The sequence below is a fragment of the Sprattus sprattus genome (genome assembly GCF_963457725.1).
Source record: "Sprattus sprattus genome assembly, chromosome: 1".
Taxonomy (NCBI): Eukaryota; Metazoa; Chordata; class Actinopteri; order Clupeiformes; family Clupeidae; genus Sprattus; species Sprattus sprattus.
In genome coordinates, this window is record NC_137920.1 from 51,280,989 (window position 1) to 51,307,588 (window position 26,600).

The 26,600-nt window shown below is 47.4% G+C and overlaps 1 protein-coding gene across 2 annotated transcripts in view; it reads right to left on the minus strand.

Moving 5' to 3' along the window:
- The window catches only part of mtmr4 (myotubularin related protein 4), a 66,481-nt gene that overhangs the window by 34,178 nt on the left and 5,703 nt on the right, over window positions 1–26,600 (minus strand). For both annotated transcript variants that reach the window (XM_080839464.1, XM_080839463.1), the window contains exons 2-3: window positions 20,593–20,685; window positions 70–159 (exon numbers count right to left, since the gene is read on the minus strand). In XM_080839464.1, the coding sequence (XP_080695590.1) occupies window positions 70–159; window positions 20,593–20,595 (93 nt within the window). In that variant the 5' untranslated portion in view covers window positions 20,596–20,685. The remainder of the gene's footprint in view (window positions 1–69; window positions 160–20,592; window positions 20,686–26,600) is intronic.

Sequence of the window (26,600 nt, forward strand, 5' to 3'; positions counted from 1 at the left end):
GAGATGGCATGTTTGGTGAGAGCCTGCTGTTGCCTGTGTGGGAGTGAAGCACGTGTGGTGGGTTCTGACCTGGAGGCTTTCCTCTTCCTTCACCAGGTCCTTCTGGGGGAACAGGTCCTTGGCCTGAATGTACTCCAGACTGGGGGGGCCCTCCTCACCCTACCAGGGAACACAAACACAGAGAGAGAGAGTTAGACTCAGACACACACACACAGAAAGACAGACAGACAGACTTCCAAAGACAAATTCACCGACAAATGTTATACTCTCTTGCGCACACAATCACACACACCCTCTCAAAGCCAGTCGCCAACACCTCCACAACAGGATATTTGAACAACTGAATACACACATTGCTTATTACACAGCGGGTTTCCATTCTGATTTGGATAAATATTTAACTCCGCCACGCAGACCTGAGGCTTTGGAGAGGAGCGCGAGGCTGCGGCCTCATCGTGTGTGGCCCGCTCAGGCACTAAGTCCCTCCTCAGAGCTGAGCGGGGGAGAGGATGAAGACAGTTGGGATCTAATCTCGCTCTCCTGCTTAGGGCGCTTTTCTGGATGAAAAAGACGGGAAATGATGACAGTCACGTCACACTCAGTCATGAAGACGATGTTCACAGCTGCACAGCTGTCGCGCGAGTCAAGTCAAATACACATACACACGCACTAGCCAACAGTAGCGTGCAGATGAAACATCTAAATCTTTCCCAGAGAGAGGCTCTTGAACCCCCAGCCCCCTCCCCCGCACATATATATGCACACTTTCCCTCAATCTCTCATTCAGTCACCCCCCCCCCCCCCCCCCCCCCCACACACACACACACACACACACACGCACACGCACACGCACACGCACACCTGGAAGCGGTCACAACCCAAATCTATTTTGGACTGCTTTTGTGGAAACATTCGTGCCATCTGTGCTGCTCAATGTCAGCCTTTCACACGACACAGTCCACAGCCCTCTGCCCTCACAGGTGGACGTGTTCACAGGCATGGCGTCGCAGATTAAACATTCAATGGTGGGGGGGGGGGGGGGGGGGGGAGCTTGTGCAACACTCCTGCCTCGTCTGAAGAGGTGAAGGTCCTCACCCTGGCATCAACTCAAGGCCAGAATCAGGGGTGGGCAAAAGGGCGGAGCGAGGTCTAATGAGACAGGAGCTGAGAAATGACTCCTACTATTTTTGCACAACGACATTTTTAGACACATTTCATCTATTAGTTTCTCATTGTCAAGTATTTGTATCTTTAAATAGCAAACGCAGAGAGTTTTACCCCGTTAGAAATTCTGAATACACAATTGTGCAGCATCACCCCATAAAGTATTCAAGCAATTTTTGTCTTCTGCGTGTGCTACTGTGGTTCTCCTTGCTGGGACTCTTTCCATGCTGTGCTCAGACAAGATGTGGAGGTGGAAGAGTACTTCAGGTTCAAGGGTCTCGGTGTGCAGCCCTGTGTGGCCACAGGCTGGGCAGACGATGAGAGGAGAAGGACATTACACACTCACGGGGCGGGCTGTGCCAGGAGCCTGATGAAAGCTGCCGCTCAGAGCAAACACACATGCGCACACACATACACGAGCTGACAACACACGCACACACACACACGCATGATTGCGCACGCACGCACGCACACAGGCAGGCTGGCAGCCAGGCTGGCAGGCAAACACACACACACACAGATTAGTCATCTATCAGATAACGATTAACAAAGCTTTAATCAGAGTCCAGTCAGCTCTAATAAACGCAAAAGGGGATTCTATGAAAAATCATGACGTCTGGAAAACGATTTAATTGCAAAATGCTTTAATTAATGAAATTAGTGTTTTTTATTGAAGGGCAAGAGGTAAATGTACCCGATGAGAGCAAATATGTCTGAATGAGTACATCTCAAAATCCTCATTTAAACGCAAATCACTGGATTTAGGACAACCTGTTGTTGATGTGAGGAGTAACAATCTTTTGGTCAGCGAAGTGACCAGCCACCTTGGCCGCAGACACCACACATCAAACCTGAAGAGCCCTGAGCCAAGTAAAGCCGACGGCTGACAGCTGCTGATGCATCAGTCTGACGGTGCTGTTGCTCAATCTCCACCGGGGCGGCCGACAGAGGCCAAAGGGCAGCAGCGGAGAACTGACAGGTCATCCTTCATCAGCGCCGAGGAATGCAGAGACGCCGGTGCACTCAGAAACACGAGGACAGCAACATAAGCCCTAGTGTGCGGGACCATTCGGCTGCCAGTCGGCGGGTCTCCAAGCATGCCGGGCCCCTCCTCCGGCTGTCCAGACTGAAAGAGCGTGGGCCCAGCTGGAGAAGCGCCACGCCTCAGCCGCAACAGATGTTCCTCAAAAACCACGGCTCATTACGGCTCCACACACACGGACAGAGATGAGGGGATGGGTTGAATCGGGCAAAGAGGGTGATGGAGGTGGTGCAGGGGTTGGATTGTGGAAAGGGACTGAAATTGTCAATATTTTTTTAACAATTTCTTCTGATTAGGACTTCCTTTCTTTCCAATCTTGGAATAACTGAGTTTGTTTCTTCTGCACCTCCCCTTTTTCTAAAGCACTATTAAAGTGGACCTACAGTTTTCTTCTGCAGCAGCTTGCTATGAATCCTCCTTCTCAGACACATTTATCTCCGTAAGGCTGCATGGCTGCATCTCTGGGAGCGCAGTAGGTCTGATTGGCGGGTAGAGCAGACAGAGTGGGCAGGGGGAGAGATTAGGCTTTGGCTTTGGCGGGATGGTTCTGTGCCGCGGTCCTCAAAGCCCTGGGCGCTGCTTTTTATTCCAGTCTAGGCTCATTTGAGCTGGGTGAATTATGCTTTGTACACACAGACGTCGCATACATCTGTGTCAGAAACTGGAAATGTGATTTCTTCAGGGGAAATCCGTGTTAAGAGATATGGCAGCAAGCTAATGGTTCTGTATTGAAGGAGATCAAGTCCTCCTCTCTCCTCGAATCAACATAAAACCCCCTCCCTGCTGCTCCTCTGCCATGTTTAAGCTCCCTCAGATCTCAGGGCTCCTGCGTCTCTGCTTGCGCCTCCTCCCCTCCTCCCTGCAGCAGGTGCTTAGACCCCCTCCATTCATCAACGTCGGGCGCAGACAGACTGAGGGCAGACTAGCGCAGCCACACCAGCATCTCTGCACAGCAGGCTTCTGCCGAAAAAGCAGGCTGCTATAGCCCCAGCCCCTGTATCCCCATGCCAACACTTCCAGTCCAGCCAAGGACGAAACCCACATGTGCCCAATTTTTAGGCTACATGGTAGGAGTGAGATGACACGCACAATAGAAACCTGTCCCCACCAGTGAGGTAGTTTTCTTTTAAAGCAAAAGTGCAATGAGTGTAAACGTGACTTGAAGTTTATCCCTAGGATGAAGGCTATATTGTCCAAAAGGGCTGTATTCTTACATATCTCCTGTGTGTTTGACAATGCATCTGATGGAGGAGCCCTTAAGGTCCCCAGAGGTCTGCCTCTAGCCCAGGCGCTCCAGCCCCGGAGGAGTGACAGCGGGCTCCGAGGGGTGCCAAACCCTGTCACTCAGACCAAACCTGACAACACACAAGAGATGGGCTGGTAGGGACACCGGCGGAGGACAGACTGCCGGGTGATATGCTGCTCATTCCCAGCAGAAGAAAAGACAAGAAAAAAAAAGACAACGTGCTGTGAAAATGATAGAGAGTGTAGCACACGCTGTGCTGAGAGCAGAGGCTGGCAACTACGTCTCAGTCTCATGACTCCATCTCAGAGCAACAGTGTAGAGGCCACTGTGTAGAGGCCACGGTCTCAAGTGGTGTCCTGCGTTTCCAATTCAACAAAAGCATCCGTCTGCCGTGTTGTTGGCAGCACAGAATGATCGTGGAGACACCGTGGGTAAAATGTGCCCGCGTCTGGACACCATGGAGTTAAAACACTGCATGATTTGGCATGAAACTGCATTTGCCATTTGTGAAATGTGAGATTCCTATTAACTGCTCGCCTAATTTTCAAGCCTTTCCCTTCCAGTTCCAATGTTCTACTCTCAGTCCAAGGGCAAGCACAGCAGAGGAGAGAGTAAACAGGAGAATATGACTGGGGGAGGGGGGGGGGGGGGGGTGGAGACAGAAGGAGGAAGAGAGAAAAGATGGGGGAGCTAACATGAGGTAGAAAGAGAGAGAGAGCTAAAAATCTATAGCGGTTTCTGAAGACAAATTCTATCGGTGCAATTCAGCTCAGCCTAGACAGCACCAAAAGTCTACACAACTCCCTGCCCTGAAGTAGGTCACAGGAATCAAACACACCGCTGTGTGTTTGTGTGTGTGTTTATATATGTGCGTGTGTGAGGTGGAGTACATGAACCATAATCCTTATTGCCTCAGGTGTAGGTGAGGCAGCACCATTTGAAATGGAAGCCTTTGAGTGAACCCAGTACACAAATAAACCAGGGTGCGGTACGCACTGGGTGGGGGTCATGGTCATGTGAAGACTGACAGGTAATTGAGGGAGGCACACTGGGAAGCTGACAGGGCAGAAGAGGGGTGAAGCTAATGAAGCGCATCTCCTCCTTTCATTCTCTCTCCCCAGTGTCAGGGAGGATGGGATGCCTTCCTGGATCAACTCTAACATGTGTTGGCTCTTCAGCCTGGGGCCTAATTGGGCCTCACGATGGTGCAATAGCAGGTAAAGGGTGTGTACTGCTGGGTGCAATAGCAGGTAAAGAGTGTATTCTGCTGGATTCCCTCCCATTCAAAGGCCCCTCTGTGTTTGAGCTTGTGTTCTTAAGGCCTGCCTCTATGTTCTATGTTCCCTAGAGAGCCTGCGATGAACACTTTAACTGACCAGGGTTTTCTTTTTTTTGCCAGCGGCTGCTGTTTTTGGAGGTGTATCAAAAATTAAAAATTGCCTGCAGGAAGGCAGCCTCCTGCTGAAACACTGCACTGCAGTGCCTGCCCAGATAGCAGAGTAACCAAGTGCTGTGTGGTGGACTGGTGGATGGATGACATGCAATCCGTCAGTAGTTTGCCCCCCCATGATACAATGCTGAACTTTAGGGAGCGTGAAATGATGGGACACAGTCATCCGTCTGCTCCCGACCTTGACCTGGGGTCTCTGGAAGAGCACTGAGAGCTTCAGACCTTTCCCACCCCCCGCCTGCCGACTATGCCAATCTCAGGGGGACATCTCCAGCAGAGATAGAGCGATGAGTTACTGCAGACAGTGTGAAGGACTATGTGGTGAGAGTGTGACACAGAGAGAGAGAGAGAGAGAGACAGAGAAACACAAAGTGATTAAGTGCACGTTGGCCATCTCCTGAAAGGAACGTGGACGATGCCTGCCACAAATATACATCACTCTCTCCCGCTCTAGGCCCTCTTACTCACACTCTATTGCTGGCAACATCAAATAGCTTCCGTACGTGAGCGAGCGAGTGAAAGAGGGAGTGTGTGTGTGTGTGTGTGTGTGTTGCATGAGCCTTATTTGAGCGCCCTGCTCTGTATGTTGATCCCCATACTGTGAAAGGTATGCTCCAAACCCCGCAGACCGTCTAAATAAAGATTCCTGAACAGCTCAGAGAAGTTTGCCCGAGCAGAGAAGTCAGAGGGTTGAGGCGCCAGATTAAGCACTGGTGCTGGAGGAGAGGAGAGACCAGAAGAGAAGAGGCAAAAGAGAAAACAGTGGATGGGAGAAGAAAGAAAGAAAGAAAGAAAGAAAGAAAGAAAGAGAGAGAGAGAGAGAGAGGGGGGGGGGGGGGGTGTAGAGAGCCATGGCTGGGTACCAGGCAACCCAGTCCCCCGGGTGCTTACGTTAGCTGGTGTTTGAGCTTCTTGCTCGGCTTATTTCACTAATTGAAAGGAAGCCAACAGGGACGGATTCTCCACCATTTAAAGGCCTTGAAGAGACAGCTCCGGAGAGCAGCCTTTAAAACAGAGGACATGCACATTACGTACCATATGGGCTGTGACAATGCTTACATTTAGACCATTTTGACAAAAATGCTTTGGATAGAAAAAGGTAACTAGCTCCGGGAGTAGATAGAATAGTGCTATCGCTTTAGCGGCACTTCCTACCCCGCTCTCCCATAATTTTCTTTACATCAGCATCTTTTACTGCAGCGCACACAAGGCCAGGGGAACACAAAATATGAGCAAGCTAATATTTATCAATAGTATATATATATTTTATAGAGAATACTTTACTTTGCAGTACTCGCGTATAAAAAAAAACAGAAAAGAAAAAAACTGCTGTAGCCTGCTTGGTCTGTGGGATGGTTGTGTAGTGGAGAAACAAAGACAAAAAGAAGGAAGGCACTAGATGGAGAGGGGAAGTAACGAATAAGGAAGGGCCATGAGGCTAAGGGACTAGTCATAGCTTAACACACAGCCAGCCTACCCTTTGAACACACACCCTCAGATTAGCCACACACTTGATCCCGGACCACAGGGCAGAGGCGGGCGGACTCTGCCACACCCCGGCGTTCTGCACAGATGAACTGGCAGCGCTCCCACACAGTGCTACCACTCTCGTCTGCAGTTGAATGGCTGGGCTCCAGCGCCAGGGGACGATGTATCGTCTACCTCGTCCACTGATCTATATTAAATCCAGTCCTCTAAAATCCCCATTCATCAGGGGAAACATAGTCAGGGGGCGGGGGTGGGAGGGTGGTGGGCGGGATGGTCCTGGAGCAGTCAGAGAACAGTTTGTGCTGGACTCTCATTTTTGCTTCGTCACTCCTGATGAACTGTACATCACAACACATGCACACACACATTGCACACACACATTGCCATCATGAATGAGAGAGTCTAGTTGCCATGGACACCAATTGGAATTTTTTCCCCCTTTTCTTTGGTAGTGGCGGAATCTCTGACTATGAATCTCTGCCTTTCTCTCTGCCTCTCTCTGCCTATCCGTCTCTCTCTCTCTCTGCTCTTTCTCTCGTTCCTCCCAGGATACAATGTGTTCCTGACGGCGGCGACGAGGCTGAAATTCACTTAATCTGATGAGCGCTTTGTTCTGGATTAGAGCCCCTTCAGATTAGAGTAAGCGTGGGTTGCTCTAAAGGGTCCGATGCAAGCAGTGAGTATAATAACACAGGGGAGTAAAACCGCAATCATATCAGCAGTCAGATAAACGCTCGAAACTGAATTAGAGAAATTCTCTAGTCTCAGCTGTGCCAGACATTAATGGGAACGTCAACACAAAAGACAAGTGTGCTTTTATGGCAAGGACTAACACCTGAAGGATCCAATTACAGCAAAGGAAATTCTCAAAGAAATATCACTGGTTGTAGCCTAGTATAGAACCAAAAATTCCCTTTGTGAAAAGGGTCTGTCCTCGATCCATTGGGAATTGTTTCAAGTCGTTGCATCATAATGGGCGTAGACTTTTAGTTCTTTTTTAAACCGTTGGACCAGACTTTAACGTATTGGCATTAACCACTATGGGATACTTTCTCCTTCCCACTGACAGTGCAATCTTACATATTAGGCTTTTTCCACACCCGTTGGGCGGTAAGGGACCAAGGTCTTTGTCCTTGATGGAGAATTTTTCACATTCTTCTTGCTTCAATTCTCTGATGTTTTCTGGTGTTGCTACTACTGCTTCTATCACTTTGTGTAGTTGTAGCACTGCCACCACTCAGTGCGTTCACATGATGGCAGTACCCCGATTTCGGCCAAACCCTTCTCTCTCCATGGGGGGTTAACTGCGTTCTCACGGCACATGGCAGGGACAAATCCAGATCTTGGCTGCGTCAGTTCAAATCAAATGTGGAATGTTTACAAGCGGGCATCTGCTACCGTTGATTATACAGTAAATAAGTTGTGAAATGAAACAAAAACACACCACAGTTAAAGTTGTTTTAGTATTGATTGATTCACATCAATATGAATGGATTACATGACTAACCAGTGGTGGAAAAGTAATATGAAAATATTTGTTCAGTGAATTAGCACATTCAGTCGCAGTCAACGTTTCAGTTTCAACATTTCAGTTTCTGTTTCAGTATTTCAAAGTGGATGAGAGGGAGCACAAGAACCGTGAGCGTCTAGCAGTGATTATCATATCATGATAGCATGTATATGTCTATGGGCAGGATCTCAAGCACGTGCAAAAGTTGTTGTTGTCCAGTTGAAATCTAGATTCGAGAGTCACATGCACGCGTTGTCCGATTTCCAGCGTAATCCGATCACCTACTGGGCTCTGATTGGTGGGCCCTGCAGAATTGCCCATGGTTTCATCTTGTGAACATCACTTCCAGTGTAAACTGATCTGGGTGCTCTTAGTTGGCGAAGCCAGGCTGAATAAGCAGAGGAGGAGTAAGTAAATAAGACAAAAGAAAAGTGGGGGAAACAAAGAATAGCAGATTGTGCTGGGTTGGGACAATGTCGGGTAGAGAGAACATGAGAGGGCTCCGAGGGGGGGTTAGAATTTTCTGTGTGACCGCTCGGATGGAGAGACGAGTCAGAAGAACATGCACTCTGGCTTCTCCCTCCTTCGCACAGCAATGAATATTTCAGTGCCGGCACCAATTTCAAGGGCCACGGGGAGGCATGGCTGCAGGTGCCACGTGACCGATGACGACGGATAAGAGAGGAAGGCCCATTTCACCAGTCGGCCTGGAACATTTGCTCTCAGCTGTTGCTCTGAATAAAAGTGCTAAATTGTGCTTTCGGGGCAAATGAGTTAATACGTTTACATAAAATGTAATTAGGATGGAAGTCCAAAGTGACTTGCAGGGGCAGACGTGTACGTAAAGATATAACAGCAACTCATGTGTTTGATCCCTAAGAATCAATTCCATGGCTTCAGCATTGTAAGCATGTACATACACTGCTCAAAAAAATTAAAGGAACATTTTTTGAACAGGGTATGTCATGAATTCAATTTTTTTTTTATAATTATCTGGTCAGTTAAGTAGCAGAGGGGGTTGTTAATCAGTTTCAGCTGCATTGGTGTTGATGTCATTAACAACAGGTGCACTAGAGGGGCAACAATGAGACGACCCCCAAAATAGGGGTGGTTTTGCATGTGGAGGCCATTTTAAGTTTCTCTCTCTTGATCATTTCGACTGGTTTTCCATTAGTGTTGGCTTTAGCTACAGTCATTATCTCTACTGGGAGCCTGAGGTGATTTCTTAACCCTACAGAAGTTGCACAGATTGTCCAACTCCTCCAGGATGGCACATCCACGAGTGCCGTTGCAAGGAGATTTGATGTGTCTCCCAGCATAATCTCCACAACATGGAGGAGATTCCAGGAGACAGGCAATTACTCTAGGAGAGCTGGACATGGCCGTAGAAGGTCCTAAACCCATCAGAAGGACCGATATCTGCTGCTTTGTGCAAGGAGGAACAGGTTAAGCACTGCCCGATCCCTACAGAATGACCTCCAGCAGGCCACTGGTGTGAATGTTTCTGACTGTTTGGGCAGAGACAGACTCCATGAGGGTGGCCTCAGGGCGCGACGTCCTGTAGTATGCCCTGTGCTCACTGCCCAGCACCGTGGAGCTCGATTGGCATTTGCCATAGAACACCAGAATTGGCATGTCCGCCACTGGCGCCCTGTGCTTTTCACAGATGAGAGCAGGTTCACCCTGAGCACCTGTGATAGACGTGAAAGGGTCTGGAGAAGCCAAGGAGAACACTATGCTGCCTACAACATCGTTCAGCATGACTGGTTTGGTGGTGGGTCAGTGATGGTCTGGGTTGGCATATCCATGGAGGGACGCACAGACCTCTACAGGCTAGAGAACCGCAGTCTTACTGCCATTAGGTATCGGGATGAAATCCTTGAACCCATGGTCAGACCCTACGCTGGTGCAGTGGGTACTGGCTCCTCCTGATGCACGACAATGACTGGCTTTGTGTGGCAAGAGTATGCAGGCAGTACCTGGAGGATGAAGGAATTGATGCAATTGAATGGCCCTCACGATCACCTGACCTAAACCTGATAGAACACCTCTGGGACATTATGTTTCGGTCCATCAGACGGCGCCAGGTTGCTCCTCGGACTTTGCAGGAGCTCACTGATGCCCTTAGACAGATCTGGGAGGACATGCCACAAGACACCATCCGTTGCCTCATTAGGAGCATGCTGCGACGTTGTCAAGTATGCATACAAGCAGGTGGGGGCCACACAAGATATCGAGAAGCATTTTGAGTTGCAGAAATGGAACTAGCCTGCCACATCACTTTTTCACTATGATTTTTGGTGTGTCTATAAAATTGAGTCCTCTGTAGGCTGAAAACTTTTATTTCCATCAAAGATGTGGCATCCTTTTGTTCCTAAGACATTAAACTATCCATATCAGTATAGATATCCAACATAATTTTTGTATCTGATGTGTTTTCAAAGTGTTCCTTTAATTTTTTTGAGCAGTGTATATACAGCCGCGGAAAAAATTAAGAGACCACTTCAAAATTATCAGTTTCTCTGGTTTTACTATTTATTGGTATGTGTTAAAGTAAAATGTACATTTTTGTTTTATTCTATAACCTACTGGCAACATTCCTACCAAATTTCAAATAAAAATATTGTCATTTAGATCATTTATTTGCAGAAAAATGACAATTGGTCAAAATAGCAAAAAAGATGCAGTGTCTTCAGATCTCAAATAATGCAAAGAAAACAAGCTCATATTCATTTTTAAACTACACAATACTAATGCTTACACTTAGGAAGAGTTCAGAAATCAATATTTGGTGGAATAACCTTGATTTAAAATCACAACTTTCATGTGTCTTGGCATGCTCTCCACCAGTCTTTCACATTGCCGTTGGGTGACTTTATGCTACTCCTGGTGCAAGAATTCAAGCAGCTCGGCTTCTTTTCATGGCTTGTGACCATCCATCTTCCTCTTGATCACATTTCAGAGGTTTTTTATGGGATTCAGGTCTCGAAATTGGGCTGGCCATGACAGGGTCCTGATCTGGTGGTACTCCATCCACACCTTTACTGGCCTGGCTGTGTGGCATGGAGCATTGCCCTGCTGGAAAAAACATTTCTCAGTGTTGGGGAACATTGTCAGAGCTAAAGGAAGCAAGTTTTTCTTCCGGGACAACGTTGTACTTTGCCTGGCTGAGGTTTGTAAAAGACCATAAGGATTGAAAAAAGCGGACTGGAGGGTCTTCTAGTTCGTCTTCTCTGATGAGTCCAATTTTCAGCTTTGCCCAACACATGGTCGTCTGATGGTTAGACGGAGACCTGGAATGGCCTACAAGCCAGAGAGTCTTGCCCCTACTGTGAAATCGGACTCATCAGAGAAGACGAACTTAGAAGAACCTCCAGTCCGCTTTTTCAATCCTTATGGTCTTTTACAAACCTCAGCCAGGCAAAGTACAACGTTGTCCCGGAAGAAAAACTTGCTTCCTTTTGCTCTGACAATGTTCCCCAACTCTGAGAAGTGTTTTTTCCAGCAGGGCAATGCTCCATGCCACACAGCCAGGCCAGTAAAGGTGTGGATGGAGTACCACCAGATCAGGACCCTGTCATGGCCAGCCCAATTTCGAGACCTGAATCCCATAAAAAAAACTCTGAAATGTGATCAAGAGGAAGATGGATGGTCACAAGCCATGAAAAGAAGCCGAGCTGCTTGAATTCTTGCACCAGGAGTAGCATAAAGTCACCCAACGGCAATGTGAAAGACTGGTGGAGAGCATGCCAAGACACATGAAAGTTGTGATTTTAAATCAAGGTTATTCCACCAAATATTGATTTCTGAACTCTTCCTAAGTGTAAGCATTAGTATTGTGTAGTTTTAAAATGAATATGAGCTTGTTTTCTTTGCATTATTCGAGAACTGAAGACACTGCATCTTTTCTGCTATTTTGACCAATTGTCATTTTTCTGCAAATAAATGATCTAAATGACAATATTTTTATTTGAAATTTGGTAGGAATGTTGCCAGTAGATTATAGAATAAAACTAAAATGTACATTTTACTTTAACACATACCAATAAATAGTAAAACCAGAGAAACTGATAATTTTGAAGTGGTCTCTTAATTTTTTCCGCGGCTGTATATGTATATAGAGGCTTTCTTTGCATCACACTCAGCGAACAACATGAGAGGCTCTCAGTACTGGGGTCATTTCACAAGTACAAGTACACAAGATCCTTCCCTTTACGAGGACGTCCTCGTCCTCGTCATCTTCATCATCATCATCACCACCACCACCACCACGGCCCCACTAATGCCCATATGAGGAGGAACTCAGTGAAGCACATTCGGGCAGTGCTGACGTGTGGTCATGACGACCCATCTGTGGACCGGCTTTAATTCATCTTGCCCTCAGGGGCCGCTGGCATGGTGCCAACTCATCTGAGCCATCTGAGGTGCCAGCATGGCCGAGGCACAGCGATGGACAACACACTGCTGCGCAGGCTCACGCACGTATGCATACACACATGCACACACAGCTCCTGTTTCTCTCCTGATTCACTTAAGTGAATCTAGTCAGGGACACTCTGAACTATTAGATGAGTGGTGGTGGAGGGGGGGGGGGGAGGCAGCCTCAATTTAATCAAGTTTTTTATAGCTGTATTTGGAAACAGGCTCACAACATTAAAAGGAGCAAGCGAGCTATTATGAGATAAAAGAGGGGGGCTGGAATAAAAGTGAGGGAGGAGAGTGGTGGCGACAGTATAGACTCATCAGACCAATCAAAGGTCATCTCAGCCAGAGTGAGGTTCTGTTTCTAGAAAGGGATAGAAAAACACTGTGCAGCATTACCGTGGTAGAGAGGCAAGGCGCGCGCACACACACGCGCACACACACACACACACACACACACACACACAGACACACAGACACACAGACACACAGACACCTACACACAGTCACCGTGTGAGCAGCAGCAGTGAGAGACTGACTAGTAACCGCTGGCGCACATCTCTTTCTCTCTAGCAACAACAGTCCTGTTGGCACGTGGTCCTTCACCAGCCTCAGATAATCCCTCAGACCATCAACAGCCAGGGAAGAAAGCGTACACGTTAATAAGCATGTAATTCTATTACCAGGAATGAAAGCCACATGGGAAAGTGATGCTAGGTAACCTAGCATTGCTTCTTAACAACCAGCCTTATTGATTAGATGAACCATAGCTCACCCAAATCATTCAGTCAATCAATTAATCAATCAATCAATGCCTATCTTGTATGGTGAAGGACAAGGCAGAGGTAAGACACGCTCTGCTGAAAAGGTCAAGGGGTCACTTGCAGGACCCGTAGCTGCTGCTGTGGACTGCCCCAGTGCAGGTCAGAATGAATAAAGCCCCCAGCCTAACCTAATGCTCCAGCGGCTCCTACCCCCTCCCCCCCCCCCCCCCTCAGCCACCTGGCCTCCTGCAGCTTCTGGGCAGAGAGGGGGAGGTGGGGCTGAAATCTGCAGCGTGAGCGATTCCTCTGTCGAGGGAACATGGCGTACTGAACCTCGTGTACACTCTCAGCCAGTCAACTGCAGCCCGGCGTTTCACCCTTTTTTAATTTATTTCTTGCGACGCCACGAGCGCGCACACTGTTACGTAAGCCTGTACATCCATACCGTGCACCGCAGCGTCCACTGCCATCACAGCCATGCGTGCCACCTCATCGCTGTCGCCAGGTAAGCGAACGATAAGCGTGCGCGCGAGAAACAGAAAGATAGAGAAAGACACAGCAGACACAGGGAGCTGAGATGGAGGGAGGAATTCAGTCTCCTATCTGTGAACTTCCACCCCTGTATTAAATTTCCCTTCCTCTCCCCCTAACACACCCCCCCCACCCCACCCCCCCTACGCCTATTTCCATATGGATGCGCGCCTGATTGCATCACTCGGGGGAACTCAACTGCTCTCTGGCTGGATGCTCATCCCGACCGCATGGAACATGGCCACTCAACAGCTGCAGCGCTCACGTGTTGGAACCCCAACCTCCCATCTCTTTCTTCACGGACATCGCAGACACGCGGTCTCTCACACGTACAGACACAGTTACAGTTGCATGCGCTCTCCCATAAATAAACAAACAAACAAACAAACAAAACAAACACACACACACACACACACACACACAGAGACAGACACAGACACAGACAGACACACACACAGAGGAAATAAGGCAGGCACTTACGAAGCAGTTGAGCATGGAGCAGGAGACGCGGGCAGCTAGGCTCATGGTGAGGGGAGTAGGCAGTGGCGGCGGCAGGGCTCAAGTGCCTGAGAGAGCGCAGCAGCATCGGCGACCGGCGCAACCATCATTACCACACCGCGCTCTCAAAACCCTCCCTACCCTCCTCCCTTGCCCCCCAAACACAAAACACGCACGCAGACTAAGAACAGCCACGTTCCACCACCTCTCCAAAGCTCAAAACAACAGCTCCTACTCTCCTCCGACCCCCACCTCAAAAATGAGAGAGGCAGCTTCACAGGTGAGGACAGAAGAGAGAGAACAGTCCAGACTGGAAGAGAAGGAAGGAAAAATAAATAAACAGAATCCTCTCCGTCCCTGAAGAAAATCACTGGAAGGAGAGGACGGAGGAGACATGGAAAAACCGAGGAAAAAGAAAACGAACCAAAAAAAAGAGACTGCAGGTGTACCGGCTTCGCTGAACGGAAGGACAAAGATGGGGAGAGAAAACGAGAGAGAGCGAGAGAGAGAAAGCGAAGGATGAGAGACAGAGGCAGGCAGTTGCCTGATGCTAAGCTCCACCCTCACAGATAACCCCTCCCCTCCCCTCCCTCTCTCTCTCTCTCTCTCTCTCTCTCTCATCCCCCCCTCCTCCTCATTCAGTTCACCCTTCACCGACATCTCCACAGAACCAGGCTGCTACCTCAGCAAGCAGCAACGCACGCACGCACGCACGCACGCACGCACGCACGCACGCACGCACGCACGCACGCACGTATGCAGCGTACACCAATGACACAGCATTATCCGGCAGCACGACTCACACCCCTCCCCCTCCTCTCCCTCGTTCTGTCTACGTGCTGCTGTGAGTCAGAAGCAGACTGAGTTGCAGTGCTGGAAGGCATTTTCTATTCTATCTCTCTCTCTCTATCCCTCGCTCTTTTTCCCAATCACTCTGTCTCAATCTATATATATCGCTCTCAATCTCTCTCTCTCTCTCTCTCAATCTCTCTCCCGCTCTCATCACTTTCTCCCTCTCTCCCCATCACCATCTCTCTTTCTCTCTCTCCCCATCACCATCTCCCCCACCCCCCAAATCTCTCTCTGAATCTCTCTGTACCAATCTACCAAATGCAGTGCACCCCCCACCAACTGAAACACGCTCACGTTACTCATCATCCCTTTCTTTTTTTTTGGTGCAGTACGCCCCCCACAGCAACTCTGTCTCTCTCCCCTCTCTACCCCCCCGTGCACACACACGCACGCACACGCACGCACACACACACACACACGCACAACACCCCAACCCCTTGATAGCATGTTCAACGTGACATGCCGAAGCGAGCTCTCCAGGCAGGCGAGCAGGATAACACAGCGATGCCCAGTGTAATGCCCAGAGTCTGTGCACGCATGCAGATGGTCAGATGGATCGTGTGAGCACACACCACCATCACGATCCGCATACATTCACGTTCCATATTGCATGCAAGACACCACAGAGCACAACACAAATATTTTCCAAACTACATGGTTTGGGAAATCTACACCCATCTCTTGCTTTTATTCCTTGTGATAAGAGGCAGTTGCCTCTCTCGCTCTCTCCTTCCCTGTCTCTTCTCTCCTTCCCTCCATCTTCTCTTTTTCCCTCTCTCTATAGATGGAGGGGAGTGAATGGCATTGGAGCAGCATGTAGCATGTGAAGCGTGACTTGAGTCGTGACTGGGAGATAGAGGAGGGGGGAGAGGGGGAAACACCAGAGAGGGAAGGGGGGGGGGGGGGGATGGGGGCGGCGGCTGTGTGTGTGTGTGGGTGTGAGAGAGAGAAAGATGACGGCTACATACAGAGTGAGTGTGAGCAGCAGCCCATACAGCATCGTATCCAGTTTAGTTCCTTCAGACTAGCTTAAGGCTGCACACTGCTTCACATTTCTTTTACTTAGATTCTCTTTTCAGTAGTTCTATTGGGCCCCATTGGTTCTCTTTTCAGTAGTTCTATTGGGCCTCATTGGTTGAAATCCATTAAATCCTTCTGAGCTACTGATATTTGGTCTGTTTCAAATGGAACTGCCAGTTCAGTGTGAAATTGTAACAAGTATGGCATGTATTTACTATCTTATGAGGATTCAAAGCATCTTAAAAACATCAGATGTAGTGGATGCGCTTATCCCTCTCAGTCTGTGGTTTATCTCCCTGTGGATGTGGATATATGTTTGGTGCTGGTGATGACCAAACATTCTGTGCTCTTAAATGATGCCATTCCTCTAACCATTCATTCCGCATGCATTTACCATCAGAATAACTGGATATATGACTTAGAACAAATATCCTGACATCCTGTGATTAAATTCTTATATGGGTACAAGTGGTGCTTGACTTCGCTTGTACCTTCCACTTATCTATGCTACACTTGATATTGTAACCAAATTCATGTGATCTACTCTATGTTTAGCGTTACATCTACCCTAATCCTATCAAATCCCTCTCCCTCTCTAATGAGTGCTTCATGTGTGCACAGCACAGCACGGCCCTACTGTGTGGAGCAGGCTAATAGGCAGACATGTATCCATCACAGGTACTGCGCTAGTCAGGCAGCATTAACCTGAAACCAGGCCAAGGATAAGCACATCCAACTTTCTCCAAAAGAAACGCAAGCACACACACACACACACACACACACACGCACAATCATTAACTTTACACTGTAGATCATCAAAGCAACCACCCATCAGGCTCCGAAGTGGAGCAGCATTGAAGAGAACATCAAGTCACAAAAGTCCTCTTCAAACTCATATTGATTAGAAGAGGAAAAGTGCTGCATCTGTACACCAACACTATAGGAACTCACACAGCAATCTCACGCCTCAAGTAGACAGGCTTTAATGGCATTCACAGACAAAGGTACAGACAAGCCCAAAACAACAACAAACTCTTGCGGTCACCAGGACCAATGCTGCACAGTGGTGTGTGTGTGTGTGTGTGTGTGTGTGTGTGTGTGAGTGTGTGTGTGAGTGGGTATCCCTGCTACTTCCCCAAACCCTACATCCTGCACTCAACTAAATGTCAGTGCCATTTAACACTATTTCTCCTTCCAGAAAAGGGAAATAATCTACCTACCTTCATTCTCTGCCACTGACTATCACCTTCCTCTAATTAGTTCCACAGGGATTCCTGTCTGAATCCAAACGCTTTTACCTGCAACCTGAAATGACCCACGTCTGGCTGAAATTTGACCCGGACTGTATGTGAAAGACTAACGGAGCGGTTTTCTCAGAGAAAGAAAAAAAAAAAGAAAGAGGGGAACACGCACACAGTCAGTCACTCTCTCAGTCGCTCGCACACACACATACACACACGTACACACGAAGTCAGTCACTCTCTCAGTCACTCACACACATACACGCACACACACAGTCAGTCACTCTCTTGGCCGTTCTGTCCCTCTCCCCCTCACACACACCTTGCATAACCTGATGATATCATACAGCAGAGCCTTACAAAGGTCCATGTTTACCTGCGCAGCAGGAGGTCACACTTCACTGCAGCACCAAAGGGCCGCCACAGCGCTGTGTTCGTGTGTGTGTGTGTGTGGACAACAGCTAGGAAAAAAATGACCTCATTGCCTCCCCTTTTCCACGCCACGGAACCCAGCTGACAAGAGAGCAAACAGGCGGTCACAGAACTCAATACGGGGGGTTTTGTTGTTGGGGCACAAAGGCATGTCCGCTTAGGAAAATGAGAGATTAGATGTTGCTTCACAGGGTCAGACTAAAGCGCTTGTGTTACCTGTGGAAAAGATAGTCAACAAAAAATAATGAAATAAAATGTACATGCCTGTTTAATCTCCCACCTGTGGACCTGAACCACTGTCGAGAGGCACATATGTTCCCTGTCTTCTATACATACATGCTGCAGGCAACAAGATGTTCACAGATGCGTTATGGATGTGGTGTCCTTGTTATATGCATAGATTTCATGCTTCATTTTGTAGCATGAAATGACTATCACCTATTTTCTTTCAGGGCCATACCGTTAGCGTCTGAGCCGTGAGGACTCCTGATTCTGCTCACCAGAGGTGAAATCCTCAGACAGGATGGGCATGGATGCACATTGGCAGCGCCTCGCTGGGCACATTGTTTGAAGCGGAGGGCTCCAGTGACAATTAGGGCTGGCACACAATAAAGCCTGTGCCTACATAGCCCACACAAGTGCCATGGACATGGGCAGCCCTTGAATATAGTCACGCAAATCGCTGGGGACGGTGAGCTCACCAACATCACTCGGGAGATCCTAAACGCTGAATGGTTCCAATCAACTCAAACAAGATGGCTAAAGCCTTTGGATCCGGCACATAGCCTGAACGCTTAGCCCTGCCAACAATATAGAGGGCAACTGCACGAGAGAAAAACCACTGACTTCATGAATGCTGTGAATGCATAGCATTAAATAGGTCATACATACCCATCGGTTGATTAAAACGTCCTGTACCTACGAACACACTGTGGCAAGCGGCAATCATTACTGGCCTTAAGCTCAAACTCATGAATGTACAAGGAAGGCTTGAGCATAGAGGGCTCATTGTTTACAGCCCTCGCTTAAGCATTTAACAACCACAGAGTGGACCTAAACACGGGCATCACTCGGAACGGAACAAATCCACGCAATGGAAAAACCAGCCAGTTCCTCTGCTCTGCATCCAACTCAAGGGAGGCGAACTGAAGGTTAGACTGCTTGCAGCAGTAGTGCGCTCATAACATGCTGGCAACATCAGAGAGGCACAGAAAAAGAGAAAGTATTTAGAGAAAAGGCCCCAGTGCTCCATAAATCAGCATGGCACGTCTCTTTTAACTCACTTGCTTTCAGGGTGTCATTTGTGCTTTTGGCCACTAGGTGGCACACTGGAGGACACCCGAGCATAGAAATCCCTTCTGAAGGCGGTGGCTCTCAAACTCACAGAATGACAGAAAAACGACCTGACAAGAATCTTTCCTTGCAAAAGCAGCATTATTTTAGACTTCTGGGTGTTATTTCCATGGCATATCTTGTGTGGGGCTGCTACCTCACATCTGGGCTACTTCTACAAAACACATTTTTTTTTAAATGCGATACAAAAGAAGGCTGGCTGACAGCAGGTAAACAGGGAATGCAGCCACTGGCGTTCTCTATCCCCCAGGTCTGGACCTCAATCAAGCCAGAACCAGCTGGGGAGACGTTAGGCACACACACACACACACAGACACACACACACACACACACACACACATAACCTTGGTCCCTTCCAGCCAACATCAAGGCTTTCAAAACATCCACCTCTCCCTGATGGCACGCTCACAGATAACATCTATGAAAGGCAGGAAGTGGGCAATGACAGGGTAATTCCAAAGAAGCCAGGAGAGTGGCACAGAGAGACAGATAACTGTTAATCTAAAGTTCAAGTGAAGATAGAGAACGAACAGTAAACATTCAGGAACGCCCATGATGTAAGGTGAGTGGATAATCTTATGAAAACAAGAGGAGCCAAACAGGCTAATGTGAGGAACACTCAGTGCCAGAAGTTGTGTCATGGCACACACAAACACACACACACACACACACACACACACACACACATGATTTCATTAAGGCTCTGGGGACACCCCACCCTTTCCACAGACAGGTAGAAGTTGATTTGAACATACAGCAATGCAGGCCTCCATGTCTATGAGACTCAAGGCCCACGTGAGCGCAGACTCGTGTTGTCGCCGTGGTCTCACTTCTGGCAGGTGTTAACAACCAACACCTGGTCTGAGCGCACACCAAACTACGTGACTCACACACGGTGCAACTGTGACGACACGGTTTGCAGCCCCTGTGTTTGATCGGCTGGTTTCCCCATACAGGGCCCCGCCACGGGTGCTCCTTTCCGGCCCTTCAGGTGTGTCAACACGCCCCACTGTGGGAGCTCAAGGGCGACTGCTCAGCCTTCACGGTGTCACAGGGTTTGTGGCTGAGCAGCGGAAGTAGACGCTGAACTTGAAACTTTTTTTCTTCCTCATGGTTACAAAGGGTCAGGATGTTGGTGCTCGCGCTTCTTTGCCGTGTGTGACGGGTTATACTTGAGGCATCATAATGTGTGGCTATGTACAGTACCAGTCAAAAGTCTGGACACACATTACATTTTTTTGAGAAGTTTTCTTTACTTTTATTATTCTGTACATTGTAGATTAATACTGAAAACATTTAAACTACGAAATAACACATCTGGAATGATGTACAAAACAAAAAAAGTGTTATCTACCATGTAGAAAAAGATAAAAGTAAATCAAAAAACATCTCAAAAAATGAGAAGGTGTGTCCAAACTTTTGACTGGTACTGCATGTATTTGTGTGTGCATATGAGTGTGTGTCACTCCCTATTGCATACGGCTGTGTGTGAGCGTGTGAGTGAGTGAGTGAGTGAGTGAGTGAGTGAGTGAGTGAGTGAGTGAGTGAGTGAGTGAGTGTGTGTGTGAGAGACACTCACCATGGCGTGTGCTGTGTTGGGCGCTGCCCCTGTCTGCTCGGGCTCCTGCTCTGCTCCCACTGTGCAGCTCCGGTGTGGCAGCAGCAGCCTCTTCTGCAGAGCAACACACACACACAGTCAGACGAGAGACACACACACACACACACACACACACACACACAGTCAGGTGACACACACTCCACAAGGCTGCAGCCATGACAGATAACACAGGCGCGTATATTTCAGGCACAGAGTCAAGGCAGTGTCAGGATTCAATTAATATAGGCCGACTTTCTGCATTTAAGACGATGCAGTTTGAATGGCTTCTCTTCTTAATCGTTCTCCGATCTACAAAAGGTAAACATCCAGCGCCAGGCGTGAACACGTGTGCCCAGAAGCTTAGGCCTCGCGGTTGTAAATGAAGAACACAAGTTGGATAACCTGCGAGTCACAAAGGATGATCGTCCAGACAGCCATTAGCAGAAGCCAATTGAGGTGTCCAAATTAAGCACAGACTACTAGGTGTGGGCAGGGCCGGGCAGGGCGGGACGGTGGACACATATGCCACAACATGGCAGTCAGAGCTGAGCTGGGCCCAACCCTGCCACCTGCTGTTATCCTATTATAGGCTGAACACTGCAAAGAGAAAGCTAAACTTTCTCCTGGGCAGCCATGGTACTTTGATTGTGTGAGTGTGAGTGTATGTCAGTGTATGTCAGTGTGTGTGAGCGTGTGTGAGTTTGTGTGAGTTTGTGTGTGAGCGTGTGTGAGTTTGTGTGTGAGCATGCGAGTGTGTGTGTGTATGCAAGTGTGTGTATGCGAGTGTAAGTGTGTGAGTGTGTTTGTGAGTGTGTTTGTGAGTGTGTTTGTGAGTGTGTTTGTGTATGCAAGTGTGTATGCGAGAGTGTATGGGAGAGTGTGTGTGTGTATGCAGGTGTGTGTGTGCGAGTGTGTATGCAAGTGCAAGGCCCAATCTCAATACTTCCCCTTACCCCTTATCTTACCCCTTACCCTTGAAATTGCGCGTTCATGTGAGAGCTAGTGGTGTCTCAATACCCAACTTGATCAAGATTAAGGGGTAAGGTTAAGGGGTGTATGGCCCTCGTTTTTGAGATGATCGGAGAGCTACCTTAACTCCAAGGGCTATCCCAGAGCACACCGCGAAACCAGCTCGGGAATTTTCAAAAAAACATGGCTGCTTGAAGCGAGGAATATTTTACATGAATAAAGCTATCTACACAACTTTTTATATGTTTATAATGACTCGGTTTGATCTGAAATGTGCTACTCGAACGATGCATAGTATTGTCGGTCTTAACTGAAGCTTTCAAACGGTAGTTTTAGGATACAATTAGCGCGTATACCACCACTCCATTGGCTTATATGGTAGCTTGCCAGCTATCATGCTACATACACTACATGTAAGTATTTTTGGCTTATAATTAATTTAAAAATGACGACAGTCTTGTTTCGTGCTCTACACAGTTGTATACATATATATTTGCAACCATGTTCTTCATTAGACTTTTTTTAAATCGCTAGTTTCATAGCTCATACAGTCACGCATGACGTACCCGAAACCGAGTGGCGTCTCATTTCATAGGGGAAAGATCTCAGCCCTTGGCCCTTACACTTGCAAGTGCTAGGGTTAAGACTAAGACAAGACTAAGCAAAAGGGGCAAGGAGAAGAATCGAGATTAGGCCCAAGTGTGTATGCGAGAGCGCGTGTGTATGCGTGTGTGTGTGTGTGTATGCGAGTTTGTGTGTGTATGCGAGTGTGTGTGTGTGTATGCGAGTGTGTGTGTGTGTATGCGAGTGTGTGTGTGTGTGTGTGAGTGTGTATGCAAGTTTGTGTGTGTGTTTGTGTGTATGCGAGTGTGTGTGTGTGTGTGTGTAAGCATGTGCGAGCAGATGGCTTTAAGGCAGGCAGTCATCAACATTGTAAAGTCTCCTCTTCTCTTGCCTATCACATCGCCCCCATTCACACACCGCCACACTTTACAACAGAACCTGTACAGAAGCCAGATAATGCACACACTCTAGAGCTGTAACGATATTGGATCGAACCGAGAAATCGCGACACTCTGGGCCACGAACCTGCATCGCGATGCGAGGAGGCAGAACCGTGACATGCCCTCAAAAAGTTTGGTTCGCTAGTAAAGGCGGCTGCTTGCTTCAGCTTTGGGGTCAATTGTTGCGCAAAATTTACTCAGTGCAGTTCATGCTCCCAAAGGTAGCGCGTGTTGTCATGAGCCTGCCATTTGCTTGGCAGATAGAAAGCTGTTTCCCTAACAGAAAGTCTGAATCTTGAAGTTCTTTTCAAACCTTTGCTTGGGTAGCACTGCTAAACTGAGCAGACATGCAGACTACATTTTAGTAATCTCATCACGTAAAATTCGTTTTCTAAAAACAATCACATAGTATTGCATGTTTTACTGTGGTAGAAAATACGTTAGCTTAATGCTAACGTATATGGGAAATCCTATAGAGACCGCGCTAGATATTAGCATCAATTAATTCACGTTAATGTTTTTGTATGAGCCTGACATTTGCTCTGCAGATAGATAACAGGTTCCGAAGTTTGTTGAATGTTTTTCAAAAGCATTGCTTTGAGTAATAAAAACCTCAATATTTGGTTATAAATTGTTTCTTCATTTTTTTATAGCTCATACTTATTCTAATGTGAATTAGAAAATATATTTTAAAAATCGCGAGGTAAAAAAAAAAAAATAATAATAATAATAATAATAATAATATCATGGGTTGTATCGAACCGTGGGTCAAGAATCGTGATACGAATCGAATCGTGAGGTAGGTGTATCGTTACAGCCCTAACACACTCCCATCATCACTGATGCACACCCTACCCAAGACAGACAGACAGACACACACACACACATGCACACACCCACACAGACAGACAGACAGACACACACACCCTAAACGGGATTAATAAAGTTACCATTTTTCTATCTACCCACACAGACAGGCAGACATACACAGACAGACAGACAGACAGACAGACAGACAGACAGACGCATGTACACACACACATACACACACACCCTACCCACACACACACACAGACAGACAGACAGACACATGTACACACACACACACACACACACACACACACACACAGACAGACATACACACACCTGTACACACACACACACACACACACACACACACATGCATACATACACACACCCACCCTACCCACACAGCCAGACAAACATACACACACACCCAACCCACACAGACAGAATGACAGAATGAACCTGCTTCAGCTAGAATTGTTGAGTTCAGTCTGGACAAGTGTGGAAGTAATTTAATAGTCATGAGAACAGTTCTACCAGTTCCCTGTGCTTCTACACTATGGTTCACTGAACAGAGACATGCTTTATGATGTCAACTCTGGCTAATTAAAGAAAATATTTGTTAGGATAATTGCAGTCAATAGGACAATGTCATGTTTTCATGGAGTGATTTATAAGAGGACCTTAGGATGGCTTACAGCCTAATGATATTCAATAGGTCCATTACATCCTATCAATCATCCACCTACAGCTTTAACTGTAGTTCTCCATGCAGTGAATTAACATATTCATCCAGAATGCCTCGGTCAACATGGAGCTTTCGGCATCATGACATATCGACAACTTGCCGTTGGGAGCATTTATGGCTGAGAAATGCACATTAATCCTGCTTAGTTTCCCCACGTGGTGCATCAATGTTATCTGCAAGTCAGTGATTTCCAGGCATGTTGTTCTAAACTCACTAAAATAAATGCTTTCATTTTCACTGTGCTATCTTATTGCCATGGTAGGATACGCCCTAGGCCATGACATGGTGAACAAGCAATCTGCTTTTATATTAAATAAACTGACTGTGTTGTAAGACGCTGCAATCCTCACCAAGTTATTATAAAATGTGGATATAGGCTTTCATGGACCTTTATAGATTCCTGTAAATGGCCTAGTGTGGACTATGAATATGTCCAACATCAAAATCAAGGCACAGCATGTACGTTCTTGCAACAAGTTAATCTGATCCTGCATCAGCTTGTAGCTCTGCTCAAAGGAATTTACAATAAAAAAAATGTAGCTCCTGCCAGCATTGCTGAGGAAATGACCGCGCAACAATGAAATGACTCCCATATCCGTCGCTTCCGGCCAGAGTACAAGCACTGTAGCGTATTGTAGTGTGGTACGCTGCGGTTGTGGTCAGCGCCTTGCCAAACATTCACAACAACGGCAGGTCCATTTTCCCCTCTTTCAATGGGAGCTGTACTTTACAGAGAATGCCAAACAGTTGCCTCTCAAAACATAGGCTATATACCTGTAATACCTGAAAGGACCATAACTCCAATGGATTCATTGACAATGTATGCTATACGCTTACAATCCAGGAAATAGAAAATGTAAACTTTGAACTATATGTTTCTCCATACATGGCCTCAGAGCAGCCACCACAGAAGAACCAAACTAGCCTAATTCCAAACCGGTTAGGTCTGAGCTTAACAGAAACAAGGACCTACAAACATAATATTTGCCAAGGACAAACATCATATTTGCAATTTCCACAGCTTACCGCATGTCAAACGACCGATAAGGAACTCAATTACTCCTACAGTCAAATCCCTGACCAAGCAAAACCTGGTGGAATGCCAATCTTGCCAAACTGTGCGATCCAGAGGTTTTTAATAACATGCAAGCTGCCATTTAACATCCATTAAATGACATGAGGTGGGCTGAAGTGCGAGTTAGACAGCAAACTTTCTGCAAAAATGTGTTAAGATGGCTTTACCACAACCATCCCCCCCCCCGCCCCCCAACCCTGCGCGTGCCCAACTTCCCCAAAGTTCCTCTATGCCCTGACACACCCCCTCCGAAAAAGAAAAAAAGCCTGCTAGCATTTCAAACTACCGCCACTGAAACTGTACTCTCGTATCTATCCATCTATCTATCTATCTATCTCCCCGGCGAGCGGCTGATTTTTCTTACCAAGCTTTGAGTCGCGGCACAGACCCAGTGTTTTTAGAGTGTAGGCTACGTCCTGCAGATTAAGTCAGCCCAGGCAGAAACCTCAGCGCCTTTTCCCTGCTGGGAGACAGAGGGCTACTACTCGCTACCACAGTGGCAGCTCACTCCTCCCCTGCACGCTCCTATTAAAACCAACCAAGGCTGTGACGTCTGTCCCTCTTGCTCTCTTGTCCGCGTGCACAGACGTACGCTCACACACACACTCTCCGTCTCTCACACACACATTCTTCCACACTCTCATACTTGCTACCTTTAGACACATAACAAGCTGCTTAACATCCTGAGCATGAACTTTCCCATAGGTTAAGCTACTGCAAATCACTCACTCACTCACTCACTCTTCGTGGACCCTACTGAATACAAAAACGACTGCGGCTCAGTCTAGTTAAAGCAAAATGCAGGCATGCTGACTGAAGGCACAAATGGTTCAATCAGATATCCTTACCAAAAATGAAAACAGCAAGTGGCATAATAAGGCAAATCAAATGCTATAGCCTGACCTATAGCTTTGAGTACCGCTGAGGTTAGAAATAACGGGGCATCATTTTTCACACCGAGATTCATATGTGATTATCTGCCTTCTAGGCCTGCTAGGTCGGGCCAACACATAGCTGGGATTCCTGTTTCTTCACTTTGTGTGGTACCAGGCAGGTCTACGCTTGCTAGACCTTATTTGACTATTTACCCACTCACTGGAGCAGGTTCATATGATTCTCACAACCATTCATTTGGCAGTCAGCCTGGTGTATCCTTTTTACCACTTGAGTGAGGACGGAGCACCACCCTTGAGCACACACAGCAAGAGTGCTAAGGGCGTGATAACGGTGAAGTGCAGTTAGATTACAGAAGGTTCATTCATACTATGCACATTGTCTGTTATAACCACTAGGGATGCACCGATCCGCTTTTTTCACCTCCAATACCGATACCGATATCTGAGGTTTAGTATCGGCCGATACCGATCCGATACCGATATTAAAAAAA